At 37.7% G+C, this 15873-nt stretch overlaps 1 protein-coding gene across 7 annotated transcripts in view; it reads left to right on the forward strand.

Moving 5' to 3' along the window:
• MBD5 (methyl-CpG binding domain protein 5) overlaps positions 1–15873 on the forward strand; it is a 45819-nt gene that overhangs the window by 27920 nt on the left and 2026 nt on the right. For all 7 annotated transcript variants that reach the window (XM_072418135.1, XM_072418133.1, XM_072418134.1 and 4 more), the window contains 5 exons: positions 4913–5233; positions 6436–6626; positions 8087–9250; positions 13919–13992; positions 14128–14203. In XM_072418135.1, coding sequence (XP_072274236.1) covers positions 4913–5233; positions 6436–6626; positions 8087–9250; positions 13919–13992; positions 14128–14203 — 1826 coding nt within the window. The remainder of the gene's footprint in view (positions 1–4912; positions 5234–6435; positions 6627–8086; positions 9251–13918; positions 13993–14127; positions 14204–15873) is intronic.

The raw sequence follows: 15873 nt of genomic DNA on the forward strand, positions 1-15873 counted from the left end.
TAGTTATAGTAAGCAGATTCTTGGCCTTTTCTGTAAAGGATGATCCTCTCCCTGCCCCCAAGCCATCCTATTGTTCCTTGACAGCTGTTCACATTTCTGTCCTGTGTTCACCTACATAAATGTAGCCCATTCATTTTGATTGGGGTGGTACACCCCCTAGAGAATATACCAATGTGTGATTGATATTCTCACTGCCTAATGAAAGGCAAAGCCAAGCTCCAATCGTACAAGATTTAATAGCCTTAACTTAAATTCCTTATATCTGTGTGTTTTTGTCTTATTGATTGCCTGTCTCTTAAGGTAACTACTATGTTTACCTTTACTTGATCTTTGTAAAAATATAGGGAGAGAAGAGGATTGATTACTTATTCCCACCCAATAAATATATAATATACAATAGTATCTACAAAAGAAAAAAGGAAGTTCAAAACTGTAATCTGGAAAAGAATTTAAAATCGCAGAGAATTCAGGACCCAGTTCCACACTATTTTTTATAAGTTTTGATGCATTGATTATCTGGCTTCTGGACCTCCTCCTTTTCCAATATTGTGAGATAATGAATGGATGAAAGCTATAATCGAAATTGATAAATGTATCATTACAAGCTTGTGTGTGTGTCTGTAAAAGAATGTTAAGAAAAAATTGTAACGTTATTCTGAGTGGAGGGATACAAGTGTCATGAAAGAAACTTCAAGTTTATATGTGCCAGTTTAAGATATATTTAAAACATTTTTTAAATAACTAATAATAGTAATGGTAAAAAAGAGAAATGACTATTTAGAATTGTCCAGGCCGTTGCAGTTATCACATTTGTGTGGGTTGAGGCACTCTATAAGTTTTAAGTGGGTTTCCAGTGCATGGCAATGGGCTAATAAACAAAAAGGAGTACTGGGAGTGGTGGGAAATCAGACACAAAAACACACTTTAGTATAGTGGGGAAGGGTTAGGTTTTTGTGACTGTGTTTTTATTGTTGTATTTTGCTTTCCTATCATAAAAACAAGTATCTAATAGATCTCAAGGGGACACAAGATGAAGGAAAACCTACCCACTGTGAAATGTTAGCTCTTGCCCAATCTTAACAAAAAAACAATTTGAAACATTGGCACAGCTTAATTCCTATGGAATCTGCTTTCTTGTGTTGGCTTTAACAGGCTAAGACTTTTCTTGCCAACAGACATTTTTTTAAAAGGTGATTTCTTTTAATAAAGTCTTTGATGGAATTACATATTCCGCAAACGATGTTAGGCTTAAGCAAATGGTTGGGTTCGCCTTGGACAAGAACCTGACGTGTACAGAGGTTGCTCAACATCGTTCATGGATCTGTCCTGATGGACCTGTGAACAACTACAATAGAAGTGAAGGAAGGAGAACACAGCGGGGTTCCACTTGCTCATTCCCCCCCCCCCTCCCCTCTCCATAGAACAGAATGGTGCTGTGTGTACAGCTCTCGTTCATTCATCTGTCACTCCTTTGAAACTGGAAAATCCTGTATGTCCAAACTCTAAGTTCACCTTATTGATGTTGTTTTGCTGCATGTCTCATTGGGGATGTTAATATATTTCTTGTTTCTGAAATGCAGCAGATGCTCTTCTTAGGCTGTTATCACCTGTGGTGTGGTCCAATAAACGTTTGGATTTCTCATCACTTCCTGTCGCCACAAGAACCACTGACTGTAATTGATATATATATATATATATATATATATATATATATATATATATATATATATATATATATATATATACACACACACACACACACACACACACACACACAGGCGCTTTTTAAACCAAAATGTTCAAATTACAAAAACTAAGCAGGATTTAAAGCCCAACTAAACCCAAGATTAAACAAGCCAAATTCTTACAGCAACCAGGTTTCTGAGGGAATACAAACACTGTTTAGAAGCCAATTGGTGAACAAAATATCTGTCATATGGGCCAAATGTGCTTATGCACTGTATTAATATTTGGCTCCAAATTCAGACAGTGGGAGGGTCAATCAGGCCATGTGACAGCCTAAGTAGGAAGAACTATAGAAGCTAAACTTTATTTTCAGGTGTTTCTGCATTTCATTGGTAATTAGAAGGTGAAGTGGCAGAAAATAAGTGTGATCTCTGGAAGATAAAAGGCACAAAAGATCTTAGATAAGTGGATAGGTGCTCTGATACAAACAAGCACAGCTACACAATAGGTTTTTGAATTTGTAAAGTTCAGTTTTAAAGGTAATACGTATAATTTACACTGTTTGACAGTATTTGTTTACTCTAAGACTTCTCTAAGGCTGCCTCCACTCTAATCCCATGAATACTCTTACATGTTTAAACACACACTTGAAACCCACCTCCTCAAACTTGCCCACCCACCTTGCTCTCTTTTGTAAACAACAGATATCCCCAATTCACTTCCTTCCCTCTATTGTATACTACATTCCCCCATCTCTTAGATTGTATTGGGTAGGGTCTTCTCATGTATATAGGTTAATCACCTTTAGCCCCTAATTACTTTACAGTGCTGCTTATTAGGTTAGTGATTTAGAAATAAAATACAAAAAGATTCTGCTTTGGTCAAGTTTAGGTTTAGTTTCTTTGCTGGAGCAGTTTTGAAATCTGGAAGCTTAGGCTGGTCCTACATGAATTAGTTTTCCAATTTGTTTAAGCACTTCAATTTGGAGGACCGACTGTAAAGCAATTCTTTATTTCTATTGCAGTCAACCAGTTATGGTGTGTACGAGCAAAAGAATCCCGTAGGGTGCAGGTCCAAAATTTGCCATCAATTATAGAAGTATATGATGGGTTTTTGAGTCATGCTGATCAAATTGGTTTTCTCAATGAGTTGATACAGAGTTGAAGTTGCATTTTTTTTTTTTTGATCATATGCAAAGAATCTATACTAAAGTATAGACCATGCATTGGCGGTTAACATTTACAGTTGAACACATCAAGCAAAATTAATTCAAGTCAATTCATGTATGGCTAGCTTTACTCTGCCTATGGCAGGTGTAGCCCCAGAGTCAGCAGTCTGTTCCCTCCTTCCTGTTATCCTCAATGTTGTAGGTGGCTTCATTAATTAATATGAGGATGAGAATGGAATTTGCTTAATTGATTCAGGGTTTTAAGGCTCTTGGATTGTTCTTATGGGGAAAAAAAGATGCATTCTTTCCAACGTCTGCTTTCAAATCTCCTCTTCTATTGGGGTACATACCGACTTATTTCAGAGAGGTCTATATCTACCACCTTTATGTGAAAAGAAAAAAAACTTTCCAGTGCACCTTAACCAATAATCCCACAACTCTTATTAAACAACACATTTCCCGATTCTATTCCCCTACCATTGCACATTGTGAAAAGAACAACACGGGAACTGCCATTGCAGCGCAGCTTCTACCCATCTATAGTCTAGCTACTAATATAAGTGTACCAAAAAAATATAGTAAAAAAAGGGTTTTTCATGGAATCATTCACACTGTATCAATAAAATAATATCAAATATGGATAATAAAACCACCTAATTTATTGAAAGTCAATAACAACATATCTATGTGATCACATACAATGACCATAATACTTTACATATTTACAAAATGTGTATCAAGAATGAGGATTGTTGTCAACCACCAGTTTTTTTTTTTGTTTTTTCTCCAATCCAATTGTGACATTGGGTTACCTGCTATATGTGACAAGCTCACTGGATAGTTATGCGACATATGTGAACGGCAATGTTCCTGCATTGACAGGGTGCTCCTGAAGAACCGGCTTTATTACCGGGAAAAGCATAGAGCTGAAGGTTGATGGAAATCATTATGCTTGATGTACATTTTGTAAATATGTCAAGTATTATTGACATTGTATGTGATCCTATAGATATGTTGTATTTGCTTACAATAAATTAAAAAGTTTTATTATATGTATTCCAAATTATTTTATTATTTCAGTATTAATACTGTGAAAACCCATTTTTAAAATCTTGAATCGTAAGTCTTGAAACCCATTTTTAGTATCTTGAATAGTAAGACCCATATAAAGTTTTCATTGTTGGCCACTAACATATTATATTATTATTTTTTTGTCATAATTCTGAATATATCTGCCTATTCTTTGTCTTCTACATTTAGCATGAATAACATTTTCATTTAATCCTTCTGCTGCAGAATGCCTAGGTTTGCTTCTACAAACCAACAGCAGATCTGAACCTAAAATGTTTATATGTTTTTAAGTGTAGAAGAAAAAGAATCCCATTCAGGTTTGTCTTTGTTTGCAAAAGAGGCCTGGTGCAAGTTTTTGTCAAGCCCCATATTGATCTCCATATTTATCTTATTTACCACCTCTACCAGTGACCGCTTTTTAGCAGCACTTCTGGACTTAGTGATGAGTTATAAGACTTGAAAAACCTAGAATATTGCAGAAAAGATTTGTGCAGATTTGTCCGTTCTGCAGAAAAATACAAATCAGGAATGAATACTTAACTGAAGTCACAGGAATAGATATTCCTTCAGACAAATGTTACCCTAACAATCTTCATTTTCTTGCAAAGCACATTTGCAATATGAGTAAATAGTTTTATTTAAAGCTAATAATTGTTTTTATGCATTTTTTAGATTGATGACAGGGTCTCTTAAAGCATATGTTTATAAAGTAGGACTGTCATTTTCCTAACTCCAATTACCATTCTAAATGTAGTCCTATAAAAGACAAGAATCATACTCCAGAGGAAGATGAGGGTGTTGGATCTATTAACAGCTAGTTGTGTTACACTGCATGCAATGATGCACGTGATTAAAAACACATCAGGTATAAATTAGCTTAATGAACTGGTAGACTTTTGGAATCAAGCAGCTATTACAATACTATTATATACAGGTATTGTAAAGTATGAAATAATTGTCAACTCTAACCTTGTGCTTGTGTTTTAGGAGGTTCATTACCAATGTCATCAGTAGCAATAGCTGGCACGGGTCAGCCAGCCATCACAAAGACCACATCCGTTCTCCAAGATGGAGTAATAGTGACAACAGCTTCTGGGGCACCGATGCAGAACCACCATCCAATGAGTAACACCTTTCCATTTCCAGGACCTGACCATCCCAATCATTTTGCACAGAACGCTCCCAACAACCTTCCACGACCTGTCAACCCCAATCTTCTAAACTCTCTGCCGATGCCATTGCCTATGAACCAACAACATCTTCTGAATCAAAATTTTCTGCATATTCTCCAGCCATCAGCTGGGGAAGGCAAGTCTAATCTAATGTTGCTTTGTGATGTCTGATATAAATAGGGAGTAAAGATTTCAGGTTTTTACTGCTGTTTGTATTCTTGCTTGCTGAAGGTGAATGGGTGGGATTCACATTCACTGTGGATCCTAGTCCTAGTACTCTACAAAACAATACAAAAAAGTGTTAAGCATTTGAGGTTCCCAATAGGGACAAGAGAGTTCCAATATGGAACAAACAAGATCTTCTTTTACTAAAAACTTTACCAGCTCCATCCACAATTTTTGGTTTTGCATTTATTTTAATTACCTGACTTCTCTTTCTGTATCTTATCACACCCAAAAGCTTGTAAAATCTGCTTTTAGCATTTATAGTCAATCAAGTCTTTGGAATTCAGCTTCTTACGTCTGTTGTCCTCATGACATCAGAGGTCTAAATATATGTGTTGGGACATCCATAACCATTTCCTGTGCTGTAGAATGGGCTACCATTGTTGGCATTGGGCTGTCTGTGGGATTGCCTGAACAACTCTTAACCCTAACAATACTGTCAGTGGTACCACTCTGTACAGTTGTCTTGTTTAAAATCAAATATATAATAATTATATTACCCATGGCTCCTAACTGGGACATAGTTTTTTCCCTCTGAATCCATACGCAGCAAGGTTTGTTTTAATTAATTATAGAGCACCTTTGTTAGTGGAGAATCCAGCAGTATATTCCAGGTACTATTTTAGCATCTCTGAGGTTGGGTTCAGTGGGAAAATTATTGAGCATAGCAAGTAACAATGTTTTATTGGTGACGGTGTAAATAAATTATTATGACTTGTATTTGACCTCATGCAGTCTCTGTTGTGTTTCTGTGCTCATGTGCTAATAAGAAACATGCTGATAGGAGAAGCGAGTAAAATGACAGATGGGCTCATCTGTCTTCTGCTTCACCTTTCACTGTCCAATCACAGGCTGGAGGTGAAGGGATATCCTTTTCTACTGTAGAGAAAAGTTAGGTGTCTTACCCTGCCAGGCAGAGCTGTACAAATCTAACTTGATGGCGCTGACAATGGGAATTGAAGGACTGCATAATTCCTTTAAGGGGTACTGTTGTGCACAATGCACAGTAGCTGACAGCTAGTTTTTTTTCATGCAATAAAACAGATCATCAGCAAAACAGATCTGTCTTTACTCTTTAGGATAAAGCAATGAAATAAAATTGTACCATTACAGGTGAAATGTCATCGATGAACCCTCCATTGAGCAACCATCAGCTGTCTCACCTTCAATCACTTATAAACAGCAGTCAGCAACAACAGCAGCAGCTCCTACACGGATTCCCCAATCTCCATGCCTTGAAAGGACATGTTCCTGGGCCACCAAACAGTCTGAACCCCATGGCCTGCTTGTTCCAAAACTTCCAGGTAATTATACTAGTCATTATGCTCGCAATAGGGTATTTAGAAAGTCAATGTGTATGAAATTTTAAAAAAGATGGAAGGTGACAAAGGCCTGTTTCAATATAAATTGCTTTTTTTTCTAGCTCTTTATGTTGGCAGCTGTTTTTTGTTCCCATTGTTATTCTACAACATGACACAAAAGCTTAATAGAATTTATTATATACCTGCATTATGTAACATGTATGTAAGCCCTATCAATTACCTGTTCTGGTTTGCTCCATTTTGGCCTGTTAATTACATCAGTTAGCCAAAAGAAAGCCACGAGGATGAGAATAAGAAAAGTATGTGGAGATCTGTAGTCCAAATCAGGAGGGAGTAGCTTAGAGTGATAGTACCAATTTTGTAATGATACAAAACAGAGAGTGCATGTTGTCCCCATGGAATGGAAAATACCAGTGTTATTAAATAATAATTAAACCCAAAAATGTCTTCATTTTGCTGCATTTGGTCAATTTAAATATATCATTGTATTTTGTTCTCTGCTGAATTAGTGGAAAAGTTATTTGTTGATCATATTAGAAGTTCAAAGCTGTCCTGTGTTCACTTCCAGTGTTATGTTAAGCGGAGCGATTGGCCTTTCCAGTCCATATATTAAGACTACAGAAGGGTTGGCCTTTGTGTTGCAGAGATGGGTTTGTAAGGGGAGGTCTATGTAGGTTGCCAAGAGAAAAAACTGATGCTCACAGCAGGACATGGGAACTTTTTGCAATTCTAGTTAATTACCACATCTTTTTCTGTTTTTGCAGGCTCTTTAGAGGGACAAACATGGTTAATGAGCATCTATTGCAAGGATGTATCTCTTATTTCTGTTTTCTGGCACGGGCATAACAAACCTTAATGATGTGTAAATCTAGCATTAGGTTTGATGGGAGTTCCCTTCCCTAAACAAAGTCTTTTTTCAACCTCTAAGTGTTATTCAACCCCATGTAGCATGGACCCTGGTGATGGACTGCTCAGGCATCGACCACTGAATTAGGTAATATGTGACTGATAGTCAGATTTTACCCTGTAGCCCAGAATTAGTGGAGCTTCTCAGGGCTCCCGTGCTGGGTTGCAGAGTACAGGTAAGAGCGGATACATTGAGTGTGTGTACTGTTTCGGGGTTATCTAAGTAATATTGTACTGAGTACTGTTTTTTATTTAAAGAGAACCTGTCATCAGAGATATACAAAAGCTGTGAAAAATGTGGATTGCCTGGCTGTCTCAGAATTCAATAATTTTTAAATTCACTGGTCCAGAAAAGTCAAGATGAAGGCATAGCTTTTATGCTGGGTCTAAGCCAGTAACTCAGAAAGCACAAAGATCAACATTAGCATATTCACAAGCATAGGGCAGAATAATTCACTTACATATTACTTTAAAGCTTTTTTTCTGTCAAGACTATGAGGGACCCTAAATAACATTTTTCAATTATTTTTCAACAGATGAAAATGCAAGAAAACAAAGAAGTCGGTGCACAGATGGAAACGTCTTCAATACCAGAAAACCCAAACTCATCACTTCCTCCGTTTCCGGACAAATCTTGTAACATGCCTCATAGGACAGAACAGTACATAAAAGATAATGTCCGAGAAGGAGACAATTCGGTGGACGCCATCTATAAAGCAGTGGTTGACGCGGCCAGTAAAGGAATGCAAGTGGTCATCACAACGGCGGTATCCAGTACGACGCAGATGAGTGCTATCCCAGCACTAAGTGCCATGAGTGCCTTCACTGCATCTATTGGTGACCCCTTAAACCTGTCCAGTGCGGTGAATGCAATCATCCACGGCAGAAACATGGCACATTCTGATTTGGAGGTCAGGACACGGAACACAAGAGGTACTCGAATGAGGAAGAACCTGGATCATAACAAACACATGGCAGACGCTGATAGTTTTGATTATTTCAAAGCAGGATGCAATACTCCTAAAAGACAGTGGAATGGAGGTCAAAGTCCAGGTGATATGAACAGGTGGAAATGTGAGGAGTTTTTGGACCACAACGCACAAGTCCATGGTAACCCTTACCAAGCAAGGTCTGGCAACGTTTCTCTATTGCACTCCTTTGAAGATGAGCAATGCCAGATTTTGCTTCCACCCAGGCACTGCCCGAACGATAAGATGCTAGAGGAGAATTTCAGGTTTAACCATTACAAAAGGACTATGATGAGCTTCAAAGAAAGGTTGGAGAGCACGGTAGAACGTTGTGCACACATGAATGGCAATCGGCCCCCACAGCACAGGGGGTTTGGAGAGCTTCTGAACATCCCCAAACAAGAGGTCAATATGGAGGAACAATCTCCCAGCTCTTCCAACAGTTTAGAAAGTTCTTTAGCAAGAGACTACATTCATTATAATGGAGACTTTCATGCCAAAGGCATGAACGGGTGCGTCCCTAGCCCCTCGGACACCAAGAGCATCAGTAGCGAGGATGACCTTCGGATTCCTGACTCTCCTTCTTCTAATGACTTAATGCATTATAGGCCAAGGACGTTTAATATGGGAGACTTGGTCTGGGGGCAAATTAAAGGACTAGCTTCATGGCCTGGAAAATTAGTGCGGGAGGACCTACGTAATTCATATCAGCAGAACTCTGAGGAAGGGAAGGTAAAAGCATTTGTTATGAATTTATACTTTTATTGTTTTTCATTTTTACCTTATAACTTTACATTATAAAAACAAGATAACACCTACAGACTGATCCTAAAGGTCTGCTAATTGAAAGTGGAATTTCATCTGACATTTTTGTATAGAGTCTGAAAGGATTAAAACTTATTTTCCCATTCCCCTCAACTGATGACCAAGGATGAGTGAAGTGATTGTAGAAAATTTATTGTGCTGTCCATGAAAACTCTTATTTTCTTAAAATGTTTAGTATAACTTTGCTTGATAAATACACCTTTATTTCACCTTTCAAAATGGCAAAATGGCAAAATTTTTGGAAATAAAACTCAATTTCCTACCAGTGATGCTCAGAACATTGGTTTTGGCTGGACCTTCTGCTTCCCTTTTCTCCCTTGGTGTATATTCCACATATTCTGATAAAGAAAATAAGTTAGTTACCCTAGTAGGACAGTATAGTTAAAACCAAGAAAGAGAAATGAAAGGATATTTTTGGCATGTACAAAACAAGTTTACTTGTTAGAAGTACTCATAGAAATCAAGATTTACCAATGTGTGATTCATCTAAGCATAGGTCTACTGGCACATCCATAAATAGATTTTATAACAAAAAGCAAAGCTGCAACCTAGTTTATAAGGTAAGGTGGTATGTCCCAGTGCCCGATGCATTTCACCCTATGGCTTACTTGAGACAGTAGGATGCCTATGGAAGTCAGCAGTGTCTTAGCTGATAGAAGAACCTTGGGTAGCAGCAGGAAGTTTCTTTAATCTGGTCACCCACCTGGAGATTGTTTTGGCAACAGCTCAAGCACATATTTGCTCAGATCAAGCCAAAACAACCTAAGGACCTCCTGCTGCTCAAGCGTACCCCTACTTGGCAGCTCAAACACTTTATACTGGTTGATTCATGATACAAAAAGACACCAGGTTCTACTACGAGCTAAGGTACTGCTGACTTACCTGGGCATCTTACTAACTGTTTCAAACGTCCCCCAGAGGAACCATATGGAGAAACAAGTCAGTAACCATGATGTACTTACTAGAAGCCGCCCCCATAGAGGAGAGAGAGAAAATTCAGCTCATGGCAATGCCTTGATTGTCACCAAGATGAAAAGTGAGAGAAAATACCACCAGGATTTATATTCTTGAGCTTGTTAAACTGATACCAGTAGTCATTTTGTGTTCTACACATGGGGATTTGGTATTTCCTATACAGTCATGCTGATCAAAAGGTGGGAGCAAATACCAAGTAGTGTGCAGGCATCATAGAGAAGACATTTTGATAGCTGTATCATTTTAAAATCCCCACTAAACTCAAAATTGAGGCAGATTTAATAGTAATCTGGTTGATAAGTGGGTACAAAGACTAGAAGCAAAGTTGTAGACAGAATGCCAAAACCTGCTTGCACACTGCATTACGTGTGAATTTGGCTAGTGGGTGAGTGGGTCAGTCAGATGTAACCCAGCATTGCCCTATTCATGTATAAACCTTGGGTCTAACCATGTGAAACCATGAGAAGAGGCAGGACTTGTAGTCACAGTAAATACTTGGTGAGCACTTGTAGGACTTCAGTCTATTAACAGAAACTAGATAGCAAGAGGTGGTGTGACCATGTGGCTTGGTGCTCAGGTATCCAATAGGTTTAGTGCAAAAAGCAATAGTTATAACCTATATTTTGCACGATTACTTTTAGAAATTGCCTTGTTCAGTTTTGGTTTAGTTGGGCTTTAAGATAAACTTGGTATGGGGAAAAGAAGTTGCCATGTATTAATCTTCTGGAAAATTTAGTGTCCTAGCTGTTACACTGACACATTTGGTTCAGTACTTTGAGTCACTGGGTCCGATTTAAAAAAGCTCCCAAGGATTCAAAACATTTGGTAATAAATAGCAGATGACTATTTTGAAATCCACTCCAGGTTTGCTGGATCACCCAGCTTCACTGATGAAAGTATACCCTCTCCAGCCTTGGAGAGCGTGAATTAATCAGTGCCACTGTGTGCAGATTTGCAAAGTCGGAATTCTTCATTTGCTAAATTTTTCAGGGTCACAGACTTATTTATGTCCATTATCCGCCTTCTCTCCCCTTTGGTTATTCACTGAACCCACAGCATTGAGTGAATAGCCCAGCGGGGAGGAGGCTGGATTGTAAGTCCAGATCTGTAATTCCAGCAGACAGAAAAATTTTGTATCTGAGCAAAATGTGTTTATATATCAGAATTTACCATGATATCAGTGCCCAGAGTTCCACTTTAATTCCATTTAGGTCTAATCTTTTTATTTCTATTTCTTATATAAATACTTTGGCTTTTGTTCAAGGTTTGGGATTAAATGTTTAATTTCTGTCTGGTAAATGTGAACCATTAAATAAAAATGTGCAATGAGTGTAGAGTGCACTGACTGCAAGTTTCCTGCAGCTCTTCACTACTATAAGGAGATTGATTGATCCCCTGCTGTTTACTTTTATTCAGAACACACACAGCTGTGAGGACCTTTTCACAGCAATTCCTAGAGTAAATTGTGTATCTTTCACTGTATGACAATGCAGCTCAGTTAGAAAAGGTCTATCCCAAATTGTGTTTATTGAGCGATATAGCAATCCTGCAATGTTGTAAAACTATTTAGGGGATCACATTACTGGTTTTCTTGCAGCTCAGTTAGAAATCCAATATATGATATGGTGAGGTCACATCTATGCACAGCAGCTTAGCACTGTCAAGGACCTACTCACCCTGAAAGTGCTGATGGGTACAGCAACACATCCCAGCACATGAACATGTAAATGCAATGCTTTTTGAATATGCCCACTTCACACCAACCCCATTTCATGATGGACATTTCTTTGTGTTTTTAGCACACATGTATGAAAAACTTCTATTCTACTTTGTCTAAGTCAGATCTAAAGCCTTGTGCTAAAACATAGCTGTCAGTGCTTTTTTATTTCAAAACAGAATCTGTATGCCTCTTTCTCTGTGAAAAGCAATATCTTACCTGGAAGCAGGTATGAATACATTCTCAGCATGCATTGCGTACCAGGTTGACTTTATTCCCCTGTTCGTTCAAAGCCAACTATTCATGATAGCTAAATATGCCGAACCCAGAAAAAGGTTAGGCAAAAATTTTACCAGGTGCTATGAAATGACAGGGTGGGTTTTAACCGTTGCAGTCTAGAGAGGTATGCTTTGGTAGGTAAGTATACCATAATGTTCAAACATGCTATTCATAATAAGTGTATAAGTGTGAAAGGGCCCTGAATCACATGAGGCAGTCTAAAGATTAATGTACAGTGTTACTTAATTTGTTGGCACTATATGAATACAATTTTTTTTTTATTATTAATAATAATAATAATATAATAAAATGTAGCAGTTATTCCTGGGTTGTCTTATAGAAAATCCCAGAATGCGCTGTCACTGCGCATTGGGGTTCCTATTACACTACAGGTTCAAAAATCCAGCACACCTCAGGTCCGGTGGTTTTTAAAAATTCTGGGTTTTCGAAGGTTATATATACTGTATATATTAAAATGAAATACCACTAAATGAAATGTCAATAAAAGAAAAGCAAATGAAATTTTAATGTTCACCAACTAAATAAAACAGTTTTACAGAATTTTAGTTCAACTAAACAAAATGGTGCCTCAGAATTTTAATCATTACTGTTCCCTTGAAAAGAAGCTAAATAGCAGATGGGCTGTCAGGATGATCATCTTCATGACTGACAGTAACAGCATCCTCAGCAACAGGAACAGCTTCATTTTATAGAGGAAAAGCAAGCCCTAACAGCTGATTCTGGAGTACAGCACCATCAAAACATAAACAGCGCCTCCAGAAAACAGTTTAAATTTGAAAATGCGCTCCGAAATCCATGCTGGAAAATTGAAGGATCCGGATTATTGAAGGCCAGATTTTTGAATGTCAACTGTACTATAGTGTTTTGTAGGAGGGACTACAAACCTTACATATTAGCATTTCAACTATACATGTGCTGTATATGCTTGGATATAAGCCATCCTGCTTCTCCAAGGTTACAACACCATTAGAATTCTAACAGTGATAAGGTGTTGTATCTTTTACCAGAAATCTGAAACACTGCAAATTCACAATGTAAATTGATTTATCAGGGAAAGATACTTTGTAATTCATTTGTTTGAATTGATGAAATCACACGTCTGGGTGACATGTCTAGCCTGGTGAGCATATGCATCAAATGATACACAGCGAATTATGATAACTCTCTGTACCTTCATGTTAATGGCACAAGCAGATTCAGGTTCACCTTCAAAGTGTCTTATTTCCCCCATTCACCCCCAAAGTGGATCTGTCATTCAGAGAATCTATAAGCTTCCATTTCTGATTTGGTTTTTTTAAAATCTAGCTTGCCTGGTTGGTGTTCTGATCCTTTGCCCCTAATACTTTTTGAATCACTGATCCAGAATAAATATTCAGCTCAGGGATTCATCTAATTGCAACACAACTTTCACATAGCTTATTTCAGGTGTGACTGCAACTCCTGAAAACAAATGATCAGCTTTGCACCCAGGCAATTAGCATTCTTTACAATGAGTTCAGCAATGGCAACTTACATTGCCTCTCTCAATGAGAGATTGTCTTGCTTTTCTGCATTCCTGAATGATAACATGTGCTTTCATTTAGGTGGACAGTGACAAGCTGAGAACATTGACAGAGGGACTGGAAGCCTATAATCGTGTGCAGAAGAGTAACAGAAAGTACGGAGCATCAATTACTTCATTTTTATATTGTACCTAAACCCAATCTTTTTTTTAGCCTCAAACAATATTCTGTATTTATTTAGACTAGATGTTCTGTGTGTGTTTGAATAACTGTTGTATTTCCAATTCTAGAAGTGGAACACTAAATAACCATCTAGAAGCTGCGATACATGAGGCCATGAATGAGCTGGACAAAATATCTGGCAATGTAAGTATTATGTGATTGCATGGTTCCATCGCATAAAGAACAAGTAAACTTTCACAATGTATTGTCAAAATAAACATGCTGCAGAATAAAAAATATCAAATGATAGAAAAAAACTGTATTTGTAAGAAAAAATGGGGGCTTCAAACTTCCCAAACTGTATAGCGATGGTGCAGTTGTAGAGTGTGGCATAGGGAGGTACAGACCAGGTTTTATTTTTTTTTTTTTTTTTTTAATATTATGAAATGGCCAGGTTTTTTGACAGGTTATCGTCAAGTTCTTTCTAATGCACTGAAGATTTTTGGGTTTTTTTGTGGTTGTGTCAGCACAGTACTTATTAGCCCCGATTTAATAAAGCTCTTCAAGGCTGAAGAGGATACACTTTTATCAGTGATGCTATGTAATCCAGCAAACCTGGGATGGATTTCTTATGTCATTGCTATTTGTTAGCAAATGTTTTCAATCCTGAATCAGATTCTTTCCAGGTTTGCAGGACCACCCAGCTTCACTGATAAAAGTGTATGCTCTCCAGCCTTGGAGAGCTTTAATACATCAGCCCCATTGTCTCTGCAGAAAAATTTCTGGTTGAGTCAGTACAGTACTGATTGTGTATCTGCAGACATGTGTCTCCTCCCTAGCAGGTTTTAAGAATAGGTAAATACAACCTCAGATGAACAACAATATTACGCAGCACTCTACATTAAATAGGGGTTGCAAATGACAGACAGATACAAACAATGAACCAGGAGGAGGGTTGTTAGTGGAGCTGTTTCCAAACAATTTAAGGTCCATTATTCTACAGTGATAAAAATTATTTAGAAAACATTCAAGACATTTGCCAGTCTTCCCAGGAGTGGATGTCCAAGCAAATTCACTCTGAAGTCAGACCATACAATGCTTAGAGAAACTGAAGTAAATCTAAGAGATACAACTCAGACTCTACAAGCCTCAGCATGTTAAAGTTCATGACACTACAATCATAAAAAGACTGAACAAATATAGATTGCTGTCAGGAGAGAAAGTCTCTTCTTTCTAAAGAACATGTACGGCTTCTGTTTGCAAAGTTCTGAACAAATCACAATACTTCTGGAGCAATGTCCTTTGGAAAGACAAAAGTGGAGATGTTAGGCCATATTGCACAAAGCCACTTTTGGTGAATACCAAACTCAACATATCAGCACAAACACATCATGCCAACTGTAAAGCACAGTGGTAGAGGGGTGATGACTGGGGCTTGTTTTGCAGCCAATGGACCTGGCCACCTTGCAGTCTTTAGTTGACCATGTGCTCCTTTGTATACCATTATAATAACACGGTGGAATCTATTGTGTTACTTTACACTTAAGGTTAGAATTTATTAATTTTAGCATCTTTTAAGGACCAGATGACTTTTTTATTAGTTTTATTATTTCTAAATACACTAAAAGCGGGTGTACTTTATCACATTATTATTAATACACAGTATTTTTTTATAGCACCCACATATTATGCAGCATTGTACAAAGTCCATAGTCATGTCACTAGCTGTCCCTTAAAAGGGGAATGTCCCTACTATGTCTTTACATAGTCATATGTCTATACAATCTAGGCTCAATTTTTGGGGGAAAGCCAATTAACCTATTTATATTACTGCAACATGTCTGGCTAAACAGGACTAGAAATATCATTATATA

The sequence above is a fragment of the Pyxicephalus adspersus genome, chromosome 7, assembly GCF_032062135.1.
Source record: "Pyxicephalus adspersus chromosome 7, UCB_Pads_2.0, whole genome shotgun sequence".
NCBI lineage: Eukaryota > Metazoa > Chordata > Amphibia > Anura > Pyxicephalidae > Pyxicephalus > Pyxicephalus adspersus.